Genomic DNA, 13,815 nt, shown 5'->3' on the forward strand with positions numbered 1-13,815 from the left:
GTGCTGCCTAATGCAACTTCTGTATGCGAATAGTTTGAGTATGGCTGCTAGAAGCGATGCTTCCCGCTCCCAGACACTTTTTGCAACAACATAAATAAGGACAGTGGGAGTTTGACTCTCCCTGATACAGCCAGCCCCACACCAAGGCTCTGGACTCTCACTATTTCAAGTCAAACTATTCAAGTAAACTAGAGCTGATCTTCACTTATGTTGGTAGACTGAAATGTCAAGTAAGACAGTTCAGGAAACGTTCTCATGCTGCATTCAGCTGTTCCTCCAGCAGGACAGGCCTTGAGGAGCACGCTTAATTCAGACAGCTGGGGATGGCAGCTCCAAGTAGCCACCCACTGCAGCTAATATATAACATAGTTCAGTTATGCCATCAGTGAGTCATCCTCTGCCTTTTTCTGCTTGGAAAACAGAGGGGAAAACCCATACATCCTTTGAAAGCACTTGTCAGCGCTGCTCACGCACTACAAATATACAGCATACTGTTTAAGATCAGGTGACTCAAGGGACAGATATTGCAGGACACCTGATTTTCATTTCAAGCTTATTGGCTAATGCGACTCTAAACAATGAGAATTTCTACCATCCGACAATCACAGCTCTCTGCTCTAGCTCCTATGAAGACGTTCACATAGCAAAGACCATGACTGTAACGGGTGCTCTTTGAAGAAGCTGCAGTCTGAACGCCAGGTCCCTGCAGGGACGGGACAACAGTCATTTGTTGGAACTTATCAGGGAAGCTTTAACAGTAACTACAATAGCTCTGTGTGCATACGTGGAGAAAGAATTTGTTTCCAGCGCGCTGCCTGACACTTCTTGCCAGCACAAGAAACCCAACAGAAGAAAAATTGTAAAGAATTTAAAAAAAAAGTCTTTAAAGCTGCTAGGCCCTGGGCACAGCACTGACAGGTTCGAGTGACCTTGCCTCAGCATGTTAACACGCAGCCTCTCGGTCAGTGCTGCGAGATTCCCTCGTGCACAACTACAAGGCATAAGGCTAGAAGCTCAAAATCTAAAAAAGCTTTTGTTAGGAAAATAATAAAACACACACCACCAAAAGACAGACTCTGATGCTGACGCTGCAGCCATAATGTGTCGTATATTATTTCCAGGCTTCATACAAGAGCAAGTTTGCCTTTCAACACATATGCAGATGGTAAAATCCTAACAAATGAGATAGAGCTGCAGGTGCAAGGTGAGCCAGGAAGTATATTTCAGGCCAGCATCTCATCTCTGGTTATTTCTGGGTATTTGAGCTCAGTTCTCTGCTTCTCATTTTCCATTTATTCCGCTTCCTGCTTACCACCCCTGCACTACTCACCTCCAGTACACTCCTCTTGCATTTCATTGGACAAGTGTCTGGACCCCCAAGAAACCGCACTGTCTCTTTTGGACTAGATATTCAGAACGCTGCCACTTCTCGTGCCAACTCTTCTACAGAACTTCATTTCATTTGAAATGATCAATCAAAAACACCCCTACCCAACCCAGTGTTTCAGTTTACAGCTTTTAACTCTACACTAACTAAAATGATTCATAAAAGGTCCTCCCCATCCTGTAGAACGATGCTTTGAAAACTTTTTAATAGAACTACTCACTCAAAACAATGATTCACAAATATCACAGTATTAACCGATGGCATGAACAGATTACCAAGGAAGCCAGGTGATCCGAAGTTAACTTTCAACTTAAATTAATACTCCTCTTGCCTATCTTGACTGAACACGAGGGTTCTCTTCAAGAAAACATGCTCTGAATTAACTATATATACAATGAATGAAAAAAACAAAATCCTCCTAAACAAAGACCATTTAATTTCCTCGAAAGCAATGTCAGGATTTCCTCTCTTTGCTAGCTCAGAAAAAAACAAAGGCCCTATTTTCTTTACATACAGTTTAAAAACACCTTGTTTTCTTGAAGGGATAGCATTTATGCTAATGGATAGATAACTAACTACAAATGATGAAAACCTCAAGAGCTGAAGGTCTTCATTTGGCTGCTAGGACGAACCAGGTCCCAAGACAAATAGGATGTGTGATCCTTCCATGAACACTGGCACTCCCACTAAGCTGCCATGCAAAGCAGCCTAGCAATACACCAGGTCAAAGGTCACAGTGCAAAAACAAAACAAAACAAAAAAACCCACCAACAACAAAAAAGCATGTCCCAGCCCTAGAGGATTATCACTATCAGGGCGTCTGAAACTTGGATTGCACTATTTGATCTGTGTAGCCTCATTACACTGACAACAGTTCTAGCACAGAAATCATACAAGAAATTTCCGCAATTAAAATACCATCAAAAAGATCCAAAAATGTAGCATGAGCCATAATTCCCCTTCAACAACCCAAAGTGTGTGTCCTAAGTGGAAATATGTTTAGTTTCAAGGTATAGAATGAAAAGAATTAATTCTGTTCTGCTACATGCTAAACATGCCTCCCTTCCAAAGCTGCAAGCATTATTGTTCAGCAAACAAAAGATGACAGAAAATCAAACACGTCAAGAGAAATATAATCAAAATGAGAAGTATTTATTTCAACAACTTTCAAGTAATTTCAAAGATAATACTTGAATTCTTTGTAAAATGTTAATAGTTAGTTTTAATTTATTCTCTCCTTTCCACCAGGAAGGAAAAGCAAATGCCTGGCTGACTTGAAGCTTACGTAACAAGCAAATCATAAAGACAAAATGTCCTTTTTCTTTAATATCTTCTAATTATCACAATCTTCTATGTATATTGTTAACAGTGAGGGGAAAGAAATTCCTTAAAGAATCATAGCTTAAAATTGAAGAAGCCACTTAATTTGGGAATTCTAAGAAGCCAGCCCTGTCCCACTGGAAGCAATAAGAGCATCACTAATCACTGCATTTAAAAAGTATATAGAACAGGGCTCCAATTTCTTAAATGTGCTGGACGACATGAAATTACAATTCTGAACAATTCTCATTTTCCTAAAAACTACTGCTTCACCATTCATGGGAGAAAAGAACCGCTTGGTAATTCTAACCAAAAGCAAATGTGCTTTAAGAAACAAAGAAGCTTGGAGTAATTAAAAAGTAATGACTTTCTCCTTTGTGCTCCCTATATAAAGTGAGCACGAGGGAAGATATACTGGACTAGCACCTTTTTCTTCCCATAAACTGATACAATAGCTAAACATTGAGGAGTAATGCGCTGACCCTGATGCTCCCAGTCACTACACTCAATTCCTTATACTAGAGAAATTGTAAACGTGGTAAATAGCCAGTCTCCTGGCTTACAGATACATCAGATCAAGTCCCTCTATCATACTCCTTCCCTCCCCCAGCCTCTCTCCATCTGCTCCCTCCTGGGAAGGCAGTGCTAGCTTAATGGCCGTGTGCTTTTACCTCTAATGTGCTGATAGAAGTTAATGCCCGGTGCAGTAAGTGGGGACTCTGCTGGGAGGAAGCCTCCAGTCCTGGTTTTCCCTTGTCAACATCTGCTGGAATCTTTCTAAGCCCATGTCAAGCAGCATGCAAGGAGCATAGGGTCTTGGAATATGAAAATCCAATATCTTTGACAAAAACACTTCTTACAATTGCCACAGCACATTCAGTAGGCAATCTTTAGTTAAAAATAAGAGAGAGTTGCAATTTTCCTGCTTGTATCTCCCCTCAGCATAATGACATGTATCTAGAAAATACGCCTATTATAAAACCAGGGGCAAGCATTCCCCCGACAGCAGACAGTATGCAGGTGAGCTATCTGTTGGTCTTGTGAACTACAAGAGAAGAGATGGGCCAGCCACCTAATCTTATTATTTCTTCAATTAAGCAACTTTACAGCTTACAGTAAGAAACGCAGGTATTAAAGAAACCTCCCTGCGCCAATGAACTTCCGCTATACCTAAACATGACTATTTTCTCAAGCTACACTGAAACGTTTTACAGAGTTCTTAAGCAAAACTCCTCAAGAGCTCTTTTGGGAAGGAGACGTGCTTGCCCCTTTCTTTTTCAATTTTTCTATAGATATCCATGCTAGGCAACTGACTGTATGACTCGAGCCACCTACAGCAGCTCAACATCAGACATGGAAACTCCAAAGCATCTGTGCAACACTCAGAACAAAATTGAAGCTCACCAGCAACACTTGAAAACAGCTCTACATCAAACAGAAGCGAGCAAGCCGCACGTAGTCATTTGACATATAACACAGACCTCTAAACCCACGTTGTGTACAGGGCTTTCCTTTTTCTTATTTATCCAACAAGATAGTCAAACAAGGGTTTGTAAATAAAATGTGTCACAGGTAAGCACACACAGCCCCTTCCCGGGGCTTGCAATAGCCCTGCATCACAGGGAACAAGCTCTCATCCCCTCTGGCAGGCAGGCAGGGCTGCCCTTGTTCTGCCACTAGCAGAAAAACTTGAGCCCAAAACCGAGATGGGTTTCCCAGTGCGGTGCCTGCAAATTCTGCAAAGCATCAACTCCTTGTCTGGAAATCAATTATATTCTAGAAGTTGTTTTGCAGGCCAGGTCACACCCTCACCTTCCAAGTGATGAAGAAAATCTAGAATCTGCTGCCCCCACAACATCCTCACTGTCCTAATACGTCAAATAAAGAAGTGAGATGTTCTCAGTGACTGATGATAATGATGGAACCTCACCCTCTGAGTACTTGCACTTGCCCTGTGGGCTGTGTTCTTCCATTCTGACCACCAGGGCTAACTGCACAAGGCCATACATGATACCTGGGGTCTGACCAGCACACTGGTGGTCTGTGAGACCTGGTATCACCAAATTATACCAGGTGTGGCTTCTATTTTAGGACAACGTAAGATGGAAGTAGAGTAATCAACAGAGAGATGGTGACAAAACATTATTTTAAGCCTGTCCTACATTTATTATAATAATATTGGCACTTCTAGAGCATCAGTCTTCCAGGGACTTCTAAAAATTTTTTAAGGTAGGTTGGTACTGCTCCTTTTAACAATGACAAAATGAAAGGTCAGAAACTTAATCAATTCTTCAAGAGAGATTAGCACAAAATGACTACGCTGTATAAACACAATATAAGGGGACTAAATTTGAGCTTTAATTACAAAGCTGCAATCTCTGAGCCATATATCACCACTGTACAAACGTTTCACTTCCAGCATGCTCCGCTCAAGCATCTCAGAAGGCTTTAGATATAATTAAAGTGTGCCCTCACGAAAAAAAGTTCTCATTTTACATCTGAAATTTAAATTGAGCATACATTTTATGCTTAGATTTTGCAAAATACACAATTTAAAATCATTAAGATAAATAGAAACCTTCGATTATTTAGACCCACAGAGACATATGCACATGCTCCAGCAAAACATTTCCTTAATGACAATTAAAATTCGCATCTTTGCAACTCAGCTTCCATTGTCCTATTGCACGAGAAGCAGAAAAAGCAAATCAGTTAGCGGCCCTCTTCTTGAGGGGAGACTCTTGATTTTGGGACAGCTGTAGGGATTCTCACCTACAGCTGTCCTCCCCTCCTTTCTGCTGGAATCCCCCCTCCCATGGGCAGCTCAGTTGCTCTGGAGGCAGCTGCTGAATGGCTGCTGCTGGCTGCTTAGTGGGAGTAGAAAAACAGGTTGGTTTTGTTTAATGCGCCACGTCGTTGAACTGCTGCACTTCAGCAGCCACCCTTGCCACCGAGGGACCAGAGGGATGGGAGCTGAGACTGCACAAAGGTGAGCCGAGGCCCTCAGTAAACATTACTGTGAGACAGAAGGAAGGCTCAAGTTTTGACTGCTGTTTTCAGTGTACTCCTGTTCTCATTATTAGCACTTAAATGTAATTTACTAGGTTGCGGTTGTAGTGTTTTTTTATTTATTTAGTGAAGTAGTGGAAGCAACTAAGATGCTCACAAGCTCCGTATGCTCTTCCAAGAAATGTTATTTAATTGACAGAGCAACAACTGGCACCAGAGCTGTGATCCTTCAGCACATCAGTACCACCCGAGACGACATGCCCAGTCACACAAGGTACAGCTAGCGAGCTTATGCCCAATCTCTGTATTCTCTCAACCAAAATTCCACAATGTACATACACCACTATTCTCTAAATGTCAAGAGAGTCCATATTCTACAACTGCCAGTCTTTCTCCTTCCCCCTAAATATCACACACTTTATGTGAAGCTCAAGTTGAGAATGTTAGAAATCAAATGCACGAATTTTCCACTAATCTCACTGAGAGTTTATAAAACCCATTAAGTGCAGAATGGCCTCCCCGAGAGAAAAAATATACAAGATGCTGTTTGTCAAGGTTAGTAGTCTAGTAAGATCTTTGGCTTTTAACAATTTAAGGATTGAAGTTTTTTTCTTCTGAGTATCCAGCCACATTTTTATATTACTATCATGATTATATATTCACTTTTATATACACACATCCACATATATGTATAGATGAATAAAGTACATGAAGTTGTACTAATATAAAACTCAATGTTTATACTCTATTTTAAAATAAGAATATTCACATGGGGAATTACTCCAGTACAGAAAAGGCAGTAAAATTATATAGTTACAGGTCTTTCTGTGTATCTCCAGGTGTGCATAAACTCATTTAGAAGACCTTCTCTGGTACTGAAACCTCTTGTCTCTCTTACTTCACTAGCACTGCATTTAAAACATACCAGAGGTTGGATGTGTACTCACAGAATCCTAAAAACCAGCTACCAAGCTGTTTTGGTGAGGGCTGAGGAAAGCTAATCAACGTAATTAGGACTCCTCTACATGTATCAGCCTGAAGTAGCTTGTGCTACACCTACTTTATCTCACAGGACTCATACCGTCAGCTGCCAGGCCTATCAAAACAGACATTTTCCACCACAAATACAAGTTTATTCCACTCTTCCATTCTTTCCCTGGAAGCGAGCGGTTGTTAGACCCAACAGGAAAGTTTTTCCCTCCAATTGGAACATAAGCCAACAGTTTTCCACTTGGGTTTGTTCCATTGTCCTCTCAGCTCCTCTCAACTGGTAGGAGGGAGAAAAAAAGGGTGAGATGCGAAGGCTCCACAAAACCAAGCCACACGGATTTCTGCCAAATTAAAACAGTTCAAAGAACACTACGGTGGCTGCTGGAAAGCTGTAGAATTTTAAAAAAAAAATCTTACAAAAAAAAAAAAAAGAAGAAAAAACAACACCCTGAGAAAACAACAACTGTATCTGATGAATTCAGCTATCTTCCAACTTATGTCATTTCCACTTTCTATACCATTGTTCACTTACTGTGGAAGAAATTTACCGTCTCCACTTTGGGACTGTGGTTTCGGCAGCTGAAAGCGCATCTCTTCCCTAGGCTGCCAGCCCCTCCACGTGCTGATCCTGTCCCAAGGCTGCACCCTACCACTGCTCACGTGCATTGCTGGCACCACTGTCTGCAGCCTCATGCAGAACACACCAAGCGTCTAAACAAACTCACATGCCTTTTGTTTTCTTTTTAAACCTTATTACTCGGAAGAGCACCTCCCCGGTTTTAAAGCCTCCCCGTTCTCAGATCAGCCTCATTCTGAAGTCCCCTCAATCAAGAGTGCTGCGGAACAGAGAGGGCAGCACTACAACAAAGAAGCAAGCAGCAATTCCCTCTGGAAGTCATAATTCCTAACAAAAAATGGGAAAGCGCTACGATTTGGAGAATCATCATCATTAAGAAGTAAATATATGCACATTATCATTATTATTTTGCAGCTGCCCTTTGAAACAGGGAACTAAGGCAGCGAGGTCAATTAAAAGTAAGTGAAGATAAATATTAAATGTACAAAACGTTCAAATGCAAACATTCAATAATATCTTCAGAAAATTAGTGAAACCTATGGGCAGGGGCATTGCCTCGAGACATCTAATAATTCAACACACTATCTCTTTACCCAAAATAATCTTACAGTGAAAATTGTCCACCTGCTCAAACATTAATTGAGAAATAAAGACTGAACAAGGTCATAAAATTCATACTCCGTGAGCATCCAAGTAACTGACAAAACTGCTATCAGTCAGCCTAAGCAAAACGAGTTTTAATGCACTGCTATTTACCTGATGGTAGACTTAAATGGATACACTAAGAAGTGCTGGTGTAAAAACATACGTAAGTCAATTAAAGTGAACTGCATCCCTGCTGATTAAGCTACATAATGCTACTATGTGAAAGGCACAAAATAAAAGCAGAGGAAGAAGGATAAAGCCTCAGGGAGCAGGAAGTCTAATTCCAGAATTTTTTAAACATCATCTTTGTACTGGTGAAATTCCAAAGGCTCTTAATTTACTCCATGTGAGGTGAGAATCTGGCCCAATGGATACTAGAAACAGAAGTGGCTCAATACGTGCCAACAATCCAGTTCTCAACTTTGCGCGTGAAGATGCATATGCGTAAAGAAATAACTTCCTTAAAAATTAGTTCCTTTAGGAAAGAACAACGTCCTTAAACTGCAACCAGCCACTGATTTACGGTATGCAGCAGGGCCCTGTAGCAACAGATCGTCCAGCTATTCACACACGTCATAACGCTCAGTTTCTGTGTTGCTTTGCAAATTTCTCAACACCCTGCAATTTTTTAATATTAACTTTTCACCAAAAAAAAAAAAAAGAAAAAGAAAACTTCCTCAAACACCGTCTTTAAATAAAAGTGTATGCAGATAGCAAAACAGAAAAGCAGAACTGTAAAACCAAATCAAACAACCCTGGCAGCTGCAGCAATGTGGCACTATCAAAGACAACGGCATAAAAATTAATCACTGTTTCTTTGTTAATATTTCTTTTACCAATTTTCTATTAGGGACTTCTTGCTTGAAGATATCATTTCAAAAACGCACACGATGCTTCCATTATAAAATACTGGGATGGCAAACAAGGAAATAAGGACCCCCCTCTGAAGTTACAACATGCTCTAATTCGCTTCCCCCCATCCAAGAAATTACCCTCAGCCTTTGTCATATCTTCACTTGGTTATACCATAACTATGGTTATTTCTTCTTTAAATATTGTCACTACGTTGCATCTTATTGTTTCAGTATTTCTGTCAACTTTACAACGTCTCCAAAGTAGTAAAGTATCTTAGGACATCTGTCAAGTCAGTACCATTTAAGAGATACGCAAGTTAATAGGGAAGTATAATTATTTGCGCACATTTGAAACAAAGGATGAGCAATTCTTAAAACGCTGAACACTACACTTAGTCGGTCCTAAATCAGGCTCCCATCCAAATCAGCTGTCAGTAAGAAAGGGTTCTTGAAAACTGCTTTCTCAATCTCTATTGTCGGTTCTGAATTCACGCTTAATGCTAGTCAGAAGCGCGGTCTGGAGTGCAAAACTTGCAACAGAAATTTGCTGACAATAGATCTGAACAGCGGATAAGAAAAGGAAATACACCTAAAGCAGAGTTAATGCAGAAATAAATCAAAAGTAATTAACGAAAGCGTCAACGGCCACATGCACAACAGTCACTCCAGCATCCCCTCCTCGGGAAAGTCGCTTTGCAGAAGATCGTAACCACGTGAAATCCTATTAGAAGGTGCTGAACTCTCACATTGTGTCTCTTCCGGTAAGCTTCTACATAACAAAATGCAACGAAGTAGCCTACAACTTTTTCACTCTTATTATGCAAAATCCTTATCAGATTCAATAGCGTGACATCACTCCAAATCCTGACTCACAATGGCTAAGAGCAGGTCAAGAGACGTCCTCTTTGTTTTAGTTTCAAGTGCTTTTCAGTCTCCTAGCGTTGAAAGAACAAGAACCTTAACAGAACTAACCGATAAAGATCAAACCTGCCTGAAACAATGGGAAGGAAATCGAGAGTTAAGGCAACGCTCGGCTGAGAACGCAGCCGCGGTGCCGAGCTTTGGCCGGTCGCAGCTCAGGCCGTCACGTCACGCAGCATTTGGGCTTCTCGGGAGCAGCCGCTCGGCAGCCTCCCGCTCCTTTGTGCTCACGGTGCGTGGAGCCGGCACGCGGCACACGTTCCCCACAACCGCGAGGACAAAGGATACGGTGACCAGGGGGGACAATTAGTCCCAATTAGGCCTATTTCGCCGCAGAGCGGGAGGGCTGGGGGGAAGGGAGCTTCGATTTTCAAGGCACGGGTCCCTCGGGCGAGTAGCAGGGCGAGCAGCGCAGGGCCGGGTCTGCGGGAAGGAGCCGCATCACCGTGCCTGGGGCCGAGCTTCATCCCCGGGCGGCACCGCTGCTTCTCCACGCGTTCCGGGACAAATTGGACAGCCGCTCTGCCTAGCAGCTAACGTGACCAACCGATTCCTCCGGTTCGCAACCCACCCCTTCAGCAGCAGCTTTCAGCTGCGCACGCACCCCATCGGTAATACTTACATATGCACGTGCGGAGGCTGGAACCTGCTCTGGTTGATGTTGTAGTGCGTGAAGGCCTGCGTCGGGTTGGAGCTGTACTCATCCACCGTTATGGTAACTTTGCCTTGTGAAGGAATTCCATGAGCCATCCTTCCTCCTTATGGACATGAGCAACTCACAGCTTCCCAAGGCCGAGAGCAGGGCAGGGCATCGTGTTCCTGGCAGCTCCCCAGGCCAAGCAGCTCCTCGTCAGCAGCCCCGAGCTGTGAGGAAACAGCACAACGCTCAGCTCGAGGGTGGATGGAAGCACGCACGGATACCTCACTCCCTCCTCTCCCGATTTCCCTTGCCCAATTCCCCACGCATTGCTATTGACAGTCGTGCTCACCACATGAACATCATCATCACTGCTCCAAGGCCCGGCTGTGGCTTCACAAAACGAGTGATAGCTGAGGGACTGCTGGGAAGCAGACACAAGGCAGAAAGTTCTACAGTTACGAAGCAAAAAATACACTCACCTGCCTTTGAAACAATGTACATATCTGCCTAGAAAAAGGCTAACATCTAGACAGCCCTAACAGAATGTCCCTATTACTGTCCGCCAGCACTGAAACCGGTTTGGATTCATCATCAGGCAGTGATGATTCACCTGATAGATTTAAGTGCAATTTCAAGCATAAATATTTCTGCCCGAGATGAAAGAAACGTTTTTCCTCGCTATGTGCGTCCTTATCTTTCACATCTTCAAAGTGCTCTAAAATACGTCTTTGCACAGAGGCTGGAAGCATTCCATGACACAAGCATAAGCAGAAAGCCAGAAACTTCGCAAATCCTATCTTGGTCGAGTTCCCCCCCACCAAAACACACAGACAGAATGTGAGCCTCAGTTTCTTGAGCCAATAAGCTCAGGACGCCCCAGCTGCCTGCCGGCCTCCAGAAGGACTTGGTGAAAACTGCTCAGCGGATATGTGAAGAATACTTTCAAGATGAGCAACTCTCCATAAGCACTGCTGGGGAGCCTCAGCTGGGGCACACGACCAGAGCTGCAGCACTTCAACGAAACGCTGACGCTGCGTAGCAGCTGAATTACTATTCAGTTTCTACACACCCTTACGGGTGTGCAATTTACAAAACTAAAAAGAGATAAGAAAGAGGAGAGTTTTGACACCTGAGCATCAAACTAAGCAGTGCTTTCCCAGCGTGATACTCCTGACTTCTCTTAGCTCCCAGGCCAAAATGTGTTTGCCATGTGTAACGTTAAACATTTGGAATCTTTGATTTGTATTCAAAATATATTTTTAATACGAAGACTAATTTCCAGTTTGGCATGAAGTACGATAAAAATGCCCTGCAAATGGCAGATGGCCTGCTATAGGCCATTTATTTTATTATTTTACAACCTCAGGCCTATGTAGGCTTCCATATGTTAGCTGGGTTAAGACACTCGGCAACCTTCATTCCAGTAATTGGGTTCTATTCCTCATCTCCTTCATCGCTTAGGAAAAAAAAAGCAAAAAAGGCCAGATGAAACTAAGCCATAAAGTTCCCATTTAAACCGAGTCATCAGTGAGACAGCACCCCTCAGTAGCTGAGGTTATGCTCTGCTCCTTGCATTAACCCCCTCTCCTAAGGGTAAGCACTAGAGTTTTAAGGGTAAAAATCAGCAAGGTGAGCTTTATTAGACAGTATCTTTACTATGTTTTAAGATAATGCTACAACTGCTTAGGAGTCATAATGTAGTGGTTACCATCCCGAATTTGCAGCTGTTTCCTTAATTTCCCTTACAATTATATTTCAGTGTTATTTTGCATAACAGTAAAAAAAAAAACACCTGCTTCAAATGGCAGTCCCGTTCCAAGAACTGTAATTCTTTTGAGATACAAACTACGCAGCCCATGCAACACAGAACTGCATAATTGCCCTGCACTGAAAAGTAAACACAAATGAAAACATCTTCCTGTTGGAGAAATGACTGTCATTAACAAGCAGGCTCGCCATCCAGGCCCCGAGGAAAAAAACCAAGTTTTGCTTTTCGCAGCAAGAACTTCAGCGTTTGCATAAATTAAGTCGCCTGAAAATTACATGTCTAATGTTATTTTTTCGCAATTAAAAGCTGCCAGACAAAACACACAAAACCAACAAAAAACATGCTCGGACTTTTAGAAAAGCTAATTCACAGTCTTTGTGGTAGTCTAGCGTAAGAAAGGTCAGAGCATTACATTTCATATTATAGTTTGCTCACAGAAAAAAAACAAAATTCAATTTGTTCATGAGAGAAAATTATACACAAAGACAATAAGCATTTTTTAAAAAGTTCCCACCAATCTACGTTACAGGAAAATTACAACTAGCTGATACAAAACAAATGATATGAGGATACTTGAATAGCTACATTAAATACTTCAAAGTTGACTTTCAGTACGATTTTAAGTAGAAAAGCTACAATTGCTTCCCACTGTAGTAACCTTTAATCTTGAGAATGAACCCCTGTGCTTAAATTAACGCAAAGCCGAGCAGAGCATCCTTGGGAAATCCAACTCAGCAGCAAACGCCGGGCTGCAGAAGCACCACTCACCTACAGTGAGCGTCCAACTGGGAGCTTCTTAACGGGGACCCCGCTGAAAAAAAACCGAGAAGGAGCCGAACACTCCTAAACTTTCAAAAACACGTTTATCTGGAGCCTAGCCTGTTGGTTTTCTCCTTTTTTTTTTTTAAAGGCTATTTTGAATCCCTCCCCTTTTTCCTGTAAATGTAACCACTCTCTGAAGATTAGAGGCAGGAGACGAGGACAAAATAATAAAAAGTTGCCTTGTCTCCCTTATCTGCTAAGTAACTCAGTTTCGCACGCCGCGTACGGCAGTTTCTCAGGGAGAGGCGCTGCCGCAGGTGCAGCCGGGCAGCCCCGCGCCGCCGCATCCCGGGAGCAGCGCTGCCCGCCCGGCCACGGAGACGCGCATTGTGTGGAGCCAGCACCGCCGCGCTGCGCAGCGCCGGGAGCCTTCCCGCATACGAGGTCCGGCACAAACCAACACGCGGCTTATTTTAATTGAACGCACCGCTAAAGTATCGGAAAACTAGCACGGATAAGTCGCTGAAACCACAGTGTTGCATTTAACGGAGAACTACGCGGAGAAGCTCTACGTACGCGCACGCACGCCGATGCATAAAAAAAACGCGCTTCCCTCAAATAAAACACTGACGCTCCCCGATTTGAACGGCAGAAGCCGTCCCGCTGGCCGGCACCGCGCTGCAGAGCGGGGCCGGGCAAGGTTTACCCGACGCGGCTCCCGCTCCGCGCTTGCCACATCGCGGCCCCGGGCCGGCCCCGCGCCTACCTCTCCCCGGCTCCCGCCGCTCGTTACGGCTCGCTCCGGCGACAGCTCCGCGCCCGCCGCGCCGCGCTTCGCGGAGCAACTCCGGGCTCGCTTCGAGCCGCGTCCCGCGCCGAACACGGGAGGGCCGAAGCCGTCGGCAGCCGCGGCCGAACCCCGGCCGCCCACCTCCGCCCGCC

At 43.5% G+C, this 13,815-nt stretch overlaps 1 protein-coding gene across 3 annotated transcripts in view; it reads right to left on the reverse strand.

Moving 5' to 3' along the window:
* The window catches only part of MPPED2 (metallophosphoesterase domain containing 2), a 103,422-nt gene that overhangs the window by 80,824 nt on the left and 8,783 nt on the right, over window positions 1-13,815 (reverse strand). For 2 of the 3 annotated variants that reach the window (XM_021402964.1, XM_021402965.1), the window contains one exon: window positions 10,326-10,567. In XM_021402964.1, the coding sequence (XP_021258639.1) occupies window positions 10,326-10,453 (128 nt within the window). In that variant the 5' untranslated portion in view covers window positions 10,454-10,567. Of the gene's footprint in view, window positions 1-10,325; window positions 10,568-13,639; window positions 13,810-13,815 lie in introns of those variants that run through there. The other variant, XM_021402966.1, reaches the window with a different exon arrangement.

Source organism: Numida meleagris, chromosome 6, assembly GCF_002078875.1.
Source record: "Numida meleagris isolate 19003 breed g44 Domestic line chromosome 6, NumMel1.0, whole genome shotgun sequence".
Taxonomy (NCBI): Eukaryota; Metazoa; Chordata; class Aves; order Galliformes; family Numididae; genus Numida; species Numida meleagris.